Source organism: Nematolebias whitei, chromosome 18 (genome assembly GCF_014905685.2).
Source record: "Nematolebias whitei isolate Nwh7 chromosome 18, NemWhi1, whole genome shotgun sequence".
NCBI classification, from domain to species: domain Eukaryota; kingdom Metazoa; phylum Chordata; class Actinopteri; order Cyprinodontiformes; family Rivulidae; genus Nematolebias; species Nematolebias whitei.
Window position 1 is genome coordinate 35,660,657 of NC_056515.1, and position 8,770 is coordinate 35,669,426.

At 39.3% G+C, this 8,770-nt stretch overlaps 1 protein-coding gene across 1 annotated transcript in view; it reads right to left on the reverse strand.

Moving 5' to 3' along the window:
* Positions 1–830: 830 nt before the first annotated feature.
* The window catches only part of LOC119424609 (protein unc-13 homolog B), a 70,405-nt gene continuing 62,465 nt past the window's right edge, over positions 831–8,770 (reverse strand). Inside the window, exons 32-41 of the mRNA XM_037692096.1 lie at positions 5,824–5,912; positions 5,586–5,732; positions 5,377–5,500; positions 5,189–5,242; positions 4,980–5,057; positions 3,709–3,856; positions 3,465–3,521; positions 3,147–3,239; positions 2,899–3,058; positions 831–1,188 (exon numbers count right to left, since the gene is read on the reverse strand). Of these exons, the coding sequence (XP_037548024.1) occupies positions 903–1,188; positions 2,899–3,058; positions 3,147–3,239; positions 3,465–3,521; positions 3,709–3,856; positions 4,980–5,057; positions 5,189–5,242; positions 5,377–5,500; positions 5,586–5,732; positions 5,824–5,912 (1,236 nt within the window). The 3' untranslated portion in view covers positions 831–902. The remainder of the gene's footprint in view (positions 1,189–2,898; positions 3,059–3,146; positions 3,240–3,464; positions 3,522–3,708; positions 3,857–4,979; positions 5,058–5,188; positions 5,243–5,376; positions 5,501–5,585; positions 5,733–5,823; positions 5,913–8,770) is intronic.

The following is an 8,770-nucleotide window of genomic DNA, read 5'->3' on the forward strand; positions in this document are numbered from 1 at the left end:
GCAAAAAACACAACCCAGAAAAAAAAAAAGCAAATCACATTTCAATTTTTGAAAAGGTCAGACACAAACAAATATGTACAATAAATAAATAAATAAAATGGCAAAAAAAACCTCCAGGTCACACCAGGCCACATGGGTTAAAAATTTAAAATAGAGACAAAAAAATTAAGTGTCGCAAAGTTGAAGTTAAAACACATTAATTGTGAATTTAAATACAAATAAAAAATATATAATAATGTCTCTGCAAGGCAAGGCACCCATTTAAACCAATTAATTTAGGAAAAGCAATATACTAATGATTGGTGTTTGCAGTACATTCTCTAAAGTAAAACTTGTATTAGAGAAATTACATAGTAAAGTTGATAACTTTCATTATACGACCCAAACGGTTCCCAGGTACTATGAAAGAAAACGTTCCTTAACAAAATGTTTGCTCACATGTACTCAAAACACAGAGCTACAGACAAGGGCACGCAAAAGACAAATTAATTCACACGTTCACAGTTTCCACAGTGTAAGGCTTAAACACTTGGCTAGAAGTAAAGGGAGGGTGTGTGTGTTTGTGTGTGTGAGAGAGAGGGAGGATAGGGTTATTGCACAAATACACTTGGGAGTTACAAGTACATAGAAACCTAAATTTTGTTCCCTTGAGGCTGTTGCGTGCGCACTTTGCCACTCCAGCAGATGAGGATGAGATTTAAAAACAGTGGTAGAATGATAAAGTGGTCAGAGCCTGAGTGTGTTGTATGTGCTGTCCACTCGTTTGGGTTTGAGGAACACACAAAGTGAATGTTAGGCCAGTGAGGTTGGCAAGATGCCGACAGCAGCTATGACACATTTAAGAATCAGTCCACGTGGCCACTTGTTAAAGAGCCATTTCTGTTCTGTCCTCTTATTTGTCCTCATCTTCCTTCCTCGGCTGATCGAGTCTCTGACTTCAGCCTTACGAACTCTTTCGCCACGTCATCGTTGCAGCGCTGGGAGAGGATTCGCATGGCGGTGAGACCCGTGTCGTCCATGTATATGCGTTGTCCCAGTGGACACCAGCAGGCACAGTTGCCCCTTTCCATGATGTCTCTTAGCTGCATGACAGCCAAACCCACCACTCGATCAGCACGACCAAAGCAGTAGTCTTTGACACAGGCTTGGACCTCGTAGCACTCAAAGCCATCCTGGTTACCCAGGACACTGTTGTGGAAGAGCAAAGTGTTCTGTGATTGTCATTATGTAACTGTACAAAAGAGGTGAACAACTTGATTGCAAATTCAATGTTAAAGGTCTGGTGTTCATCTCATGCCAGAGTTTTAAGCTAAGATCTTCTTCTGATTTTCCTTCTTCATGGGTCTCCACAACAAGTCACCCTTCTCCATCTCACTCTGTCCTCTGCGTCCTCTGTCCTCACTCAAATTACCTCCATGTCCTCTCTAACTACATCCATATTTTTCCTCCGTCTTTTTTCCTGGCAGCTGCATTTCTAACATCTTTCTACCAATATACCCACTGTCCCTCCTCTGGACATGTCCAAACCATCTCAGTCTGACCTCGCCAACTTTATCTCACAGTTGTTCAACCTGTGCTGTACCTCTGATGATCTCATTCCTTATCTTCTCCATCCTTGTCACTCCTAAGGAGAACCTCAACATCTTCATTTCTGCCACTTCCAGTTCTTTCTCCCGCCTTTTTTTATCAGTGGCACTGTCTCCAGACCATACAACATAGCTGGTCTCACGTACCGTAAATGTTTCCTTTGACCTTTGCTGCCACCCTTCTGTTGCAAATCCCTCCTGAAACTTTTTTCCATCCTGCCTGGACTCTCTTTTTCACTTCTTTACCAAACTCCCCAATTTTCCTGGACAGTGGACCCCAAGTACATGAAGTCCTGCACCTTTGTGACCTCTGCTCCTTGTAGCCTCACTGTTCCACCGGCCTCCCTCTCATTCACACACATGTACTCTGTCTAACTACAGCAGATTTTAATTTCTCTTCTTTCAAATGCATGCCTCCACCTCTCCAAGTTCCCTTCCACCTGTTCCCTGCTCTCACCACAGATCACAATGTCATCTGCAAACATGTCCATGGAGATTCCTGCCTGACCTCATCTGTTAGTTGGTCCATCAACAGAGCAAACAAGAAGGGGCTCAGAGCTGATCCTTGATGCACTCTCACCCCCACAGCACATCTCACCACTGTCCTGCTGTCCTCATACATGTACTGTACCAGTCTAACATACTTCTCTGCCACTCCAGATGTTGTCGTGCAATACCACACCTCCTTCCTCGGCACTCTGTCATATGCTTTTTCTAAATCCACAAATGGAGTTCTTTCTGACCCTCTCTGTACTTCTGCATCAGCATCCTCAAAGCAAAGATGACATTTGTGGTGCTCTTTCTGGGCATTATACCATACGGTTGCTCACAGATACAACTCTCTCCCAGATCTTCATTTTGTGACTCATCAACTTAACTCCCCTGTGGTTGCTACAACTTTGTGCATCACCCTTGTTCTTCTTCTCCATTCCTCAGGCATTTTCTCACCCTCATTTATGCCATTGAATATCTGAGTCAAAAACCTCACTGTTATCTTAAACGAAGATAATCTCAAATTGAAAAATGATCATCATCAGCTAAAATATGATCAGTATCAACATTAGACAACTGAGTCTAGATTGATGGATAGATAAATGCCCAATCGGATATACATCCGCATCAGAGTCCAGAACCAATATGTTACCAGTTTGCTTCCAATTCTATATATAACTTGAGTATTAGTGGCCATATTCTCCAAATAATAGTAATAAAAATCAACAAATATTTCTGTTACCAACAAACAATTGCTTTTGTCCGAATCTCTGATGCCAAACAGAATTTTACAGTTACAAATGCAGGATTTTCTACTTACAAATGGAACGTTTCATTGAACTTAGGAGACCAGCTGTTGTTTTTAGATTTGGTCTGAAATTTGCGTTTCTTGTCGCTGAGATGAGGCCCGATCATGGTGATTTCCACAAAGGGTCTGAACATGCCAGATGTTTGCCATTTTAAATCACTGGCTTCTATCACTGTAATATAAAATATAAAAATCAAGAATATATACAAGTCAACACCGCTTACAAATGAATTAATATTTTAGAAAAATGTCAAACCCACCTTTTACTGTAACCTTCCGCTCTCCGCTCTTTGGGTGAGTGTACAGCTCAATCTGAAGAGACACCTCACCAATTGGCTTATCCACACCGGAGCCTGGTTTAACACATACCCAGACACAACCAGTGAACTTACAATTGGTCCCACACTCAGAAACACAAGTTCTACTTCATAAAGAAGACTTATGAGAAGGAAATACAAGTGGAGAAATGAGGTTATAATGGACCTACCCACATTAGTTTCAGAACACAACTAAATCTACAAAAGAAAAGTGAGTGGGGAAGAATAGGAGGGCTGGATGATGATTTCAAGAGGACCTACCCCTGCTGGGCTGTATTTTTTCATTGGGAGTAATTCTAATACCCTTTCCATTGTGCACTGGCACAGAGGCAGCACAGGAGATAAAAAGAAGACAGCAAGAACATGTCAACACAGGAGACAGATGCAAAACCAAGTCTTGGTTTAAAGCGCTTTGCTAACCAAAAAGTACCATCTCCTGGTCTAGTCTGGGAAAAGAGTTCATATTTTACTTGTCATAAGTATCCTTAAACAGAGTTTCAACTACCTTGTGCATGCTGTGTGGTCACAAAGGTTTTTATGAGAGTATCTGTTGTCTGAGTGTAGAGGGAAAGAGCATGGCGCAGTGATGAAAGCTCCGGACTCTTTTCCAGGAATGCCTTCTTCAAACCGTTGCCTCCAGCATGAAAGTATTGCTACAAACACACACAGACACACACAAAAGGAAATAAAACAAAAGGCTTCAGAGCTTACTGGTATGCAATAGTCCCTCGCTACTTCACGGTTCGTTTTTCACGGACTCGCTCTATTGCGGTTTTTCACAAAGCAAGATTGGATATGACAATTCGCTGACTGATGGATGAGCCGCACAATCGGCATGGAATTTTTTTTATTTAAAATCAATTATTTAGCACCTGCTGCACTTGTGTCCCACTTATTGTGGGGCTTCAGGGTACGGATGAGGGACTGCTGTATAATCAACTCTATTTATGCCATTAATTTTATTAAGCTTTATTGACACCTTGCAACACTGTAGGTCCCAAACATCATACTGTCACTACTAATAACAAAAAAGTTAAATTGTGTCATCTGGACAGACTCTTCTTGAAGGAATTGTTTCGTCTTTCATCCGAAAGACTGTCAGTTTGAGGTCTGCCAACACAATCTGTCATATAAATAGCACCTTATTGATGCGTTTCAAGCCAGCTTCCTGAGGAATTCCCCAAAACTGGCTTTACACATGCTCAAAGGGAACCATTAGTCTAAACATTAGATCATCAGTGCATAACAATCAATTGTTATAGGCTGAAGGTCACTTGTTACGTACAGAACCAGTCTGAGGGCAACCAAGCCAAAACTGTTAAAAGAAATGTTTTGTGAAACTCAGACTACCATTCTGAAACACACATTTGTTCCTTTTATAATATATTACCACAATAAATGTTGATTATTTGTAAATAAAATAGGACCTCCATTCACAAATAATTGTAATTGAAAATTGATTTATTTTAAAAAATTCATAATCAAATTAAATTATTCCCATAACGATTTAAATGTATTAGTCATGAGTTGATAAAGTTCTGGCTTATTTTCCTTCATAGTTAAAAGAAACATTTTAATGTAGAGTGTTTAATTGGGTTCTTTATCCATCTTTATTTGCTTTATTTGAACATAACGTTTCATGTAATATTTTTGCCAAAACATAAAAGCTTGGCTCTGCAGTGTTCTATACATAAGGATGAACCGCAGATTAAACTTATTTTACACATTTATTCTGCGTCTCAGAACAAAAATCCTACAGTATGAATATGAACTCACCTTGATAGTGTCCAATGCTACGTCCATGACAGCACACTGCCTGGGAGTCAAGCTCTTAGCCTCGCCTGCCATGTGATCCTGATAAAACAATAATAATAATAATAATTTTAATGTGCCTGCTGAAAAGCACCACCTAATTCAATCAAAGTCATTTTCACTTTCTAATTAATAATAATAATAATTAAAAAAACATGGACTGATTATAATACCTTAAGTTTTGAGAACTGCCCAAGTTCTTTTGCAGCTGACAGAATGTTAGTTCCCTAAAAAAAATAATAATTAATTAATGAAGACAAAAGAAAAAAACAAACGAGTGGCTCAGTAGCTACTGTCCTGCTCTTTTGTTTCAATAAAAAAAGTCAAATGAGTTGTGAATAAAACCAAATGGCAGACTTACAAAAGTGTCATGGCCCTGCGGCAAGACGATGTTTTTTTCCAGGCTGCTCATTACGATCCTCCACAGCTCCTTCAGCACACGCTTCAATACGGTTTTCTCGCACACAGCAGCAAACAACGTCAGTCTGCAAAAAAAAAAAAGACAAGAACACAAGCAGTCCACAGGATAAATGAGCAAAGAGAGGTCCTAATCCTAATAGAATCACTCACTTTCCATCCAGGAAGTCCATTAGCGGACGAAGCATGTTGTCAGAGTCTGCATCCACCTGGTTTTTAGTGTTCTCATTGAGCGGCCCTTTGATCTGGTACAACAAGGACGACATCTGGCGCATACAATCATTGATGCGGCTCTGGAAGCTGCAAAAAATACAAAATGAAAGTCAGTCTGAACAAACATGAGTGGTTACAAAAAAAATAATAATTATTTGCAAGTGTAATATTAGTGTACCTGTTTCCAAACGTACTGCTGAGGTCATCCAGCACGTTGTTCAGTCTCACCTGCAGGTCGTTCAGAAGGTCGCTGGCCTCCGTGTCCATCTGTAGAAAAAAAAAAAAGTGCAAATAGAAAAAGGAATTATACTGCATACACTGTATGATCACTTTATTTTTGCTAAAAGGTGAGTCAAAGTGTTTGACAAACTTTGAGTTTGTCCATAAGTACCCCAAATAGGCCTGTCGTGATAAACAATAAATCAATTAATTGCATGATAAATGAAAATTAACGACCACATTTTACTTTATCAGCTTTATCGTTTCTTTGCCTCCCTCTTTCTACAGAAAACATTGGATGACAAAAAGCTCAACTCCGGTGCTCTTCACTGACCTCTTCTCTTTCTATTTGAACAATCCAAAATCGTGTTTTGGATCGTTAACAGCAGCTAACGCTGAGAAGCTAAGCTAACAGGCTGACCTCGGGGAAAAAAAAAACCTCCGTCTTGTTGAATCTCCAAAATTCACAATTGAAACCTGTGCCTTCGTGTAAAAAGTTGTTTTTCTCTGCAAAAAGAAGCTGAGAACTTGTTTACTGATTTTTTTAAATTAAAAGCTTTGTGTGAAAAATGCTATGCTAAAGAGCTCAAACAATAATTACTAATTATTGTCAAATTTCAAACAATATTGTTGTTTATCGCAATAATTTCTGAGAAATCGCCCAGCAAAATGTGTTGTCGTGACAGGCCTAATCCCGAATTACTTTTAAATTTATGAAAGCATCACTCCAAAACAAAATGTGGAAGCGATCAATAATAATTAAGATTCTATGAGTCACATCAAGTTTTATAAAATAAAGCATACCATCCTACAAGTTAAAGCAAAGGGCTGAACGTTAAACAACATTTTTACTCTTGTATGTATTAAAGCAGTTTTGTTTGTAAAAGATGAATGTTGTTGAAGCATACAGTGAGGGGACAAGTAGGAAAGATTACGAATCGGCTCCTGTAGCTCAGGCATCATCTAAACAAGCATGGCCTGGGGAGGAGGGGACTGGCCCATATGGAAAAAGTCTTGGTGTGGCTCATTCATTTCATGATCTAATGGGGTTTTGATTCGTGGGCTGTCAGAACTACATAAAACCATTAGTGAAGGGGAAAACGAGGTTTCAGCTAAGCACAAAAGGAAGGCTTGAGGGTACAACAAAGCAGTGATTAATGGATGATGCCGTTAGGTATGAAATGTGCTTTACATGTTTTCCTCGTATTTATTTTGCATTGAGATGCATGGTCAGTGCACCTATACTCACCTTTTGATCTTCAAATGCAATTTCTCTCTAAGGCAGCACAGAGAGGTAGAGGGTAACAAAAACACCTTGATTAAAGTTTGCATTTGGACTTTAACAAGGCTGAGTCAGGTCCTCTGGACAGGTTCTTGATTGTTGAATTGTTTTATCCAAAGGACTTCTTCAGTCACAGGAGCTGCAACAAACTCAGTCTTACAAGCAGCACCTTCTCACAGTGGATCAACCAGTTTTCTGATGACAGTCAGAACTAGTTTTGAAGAAAGACCATCAGGCTGAGCATTCGCGCCGTGATGGCCGCTTGCTATTTACAGAGGGCTGAGTGATAATAAGAGCATTGTAAGAGGAGGACAGTTGGACACGGAGGCCTTTGCCTCTGTTTAATGATGGACGAGTTCTCTTCACAAAGATGACTTATCCGCTATATACAGGTGTTGCTTATAAGACCGAGCTTGCTTGCAACTCCTCAGACTATAGAAGTCTTTTGGATAAAAGACGACATGTTTCAACAATGAATCCTGATTTAACCTCGTTAGATGTATCTACCTGGATTATTGAGCATATATCGGGACATGCGGACTTTAAATGTATTATTTAGGGACGTAGCAGCATTTGTTGGCACGTAATGAAAATGATTTATCTAGGAATACATTTGTAAAAGTAAAATAATCTAAAAAGTTTGTTGTGATTAACAGTGGAGAAACCTGATCAAATAAAAATCGAATGTTAAGCTTTACTGTTTGAAACTTTAATATGAGCACACACACACACAAAAAAGTATAACACTGGCACCCACCTTGACCATGTCATCCTATTGTAACCAAATAATATTTACATAGTAAGAAAAAAAAACATGTACACACAATATCTAGATGGGTATTAAAGGAAACATGAAAGAGTAGTACTGAGGAAGGTTAGATTAAATGCTGTAAAGATAGGTAGAAATCCACACAGATGGCAAAAAAACCTCAAGACAAACTATCACACGGGATTTTAGTAGGAAAAACTATAACTGTGTCAGGAAAAGGGCAAACGGGGAATGATTCTGACTTTGAAGATGAGTGAAGCTAAGAACCAGTTCAAACTGCAACAAACCTCAGCCTCTATCTCCTCCCCTTCCACACCCACTTCCTCCTCTTCCTCATTTTCTTCCAACTAGGAATTTCAGTAGAGACGACAAAAGTTTTCACATCTCATTTTTTTTGCCATCTACATAACGTAGACGTTTATTAAGAAAAATGTGATGAACATTGGCGTATATGCAGTCATGCATCTTAAAGCATGTTTGCATATAGAGTAAACTTGCCTGCCACTCTAGCATACTGTTCCTGAGCTAGAAGGAGAGAAGAAAACAACATCCGTCTTCACTCGGCATTTAATTAGACTTTAGAATGTCCAGCACAGAAAAATACATACGCTAACTAGTACATACTTTGTTAAAACTTGGCAATGATCTAAATAGGACTTATTTTGTGAAAACGAGCGATTCAAAGACAGAATTACGTGTAGCATGAGACAGTAGCTAAACCCGCTAGCCAATTTTGCTTTGGGTTTCAAGATATACGGTTTTTCACAAATAATAGGTTTATAAGTAAACTACTTCATCCATCCATCCATCCATCCATCCATCCATCCATCCATCCATCCATCCATCCATCCATCC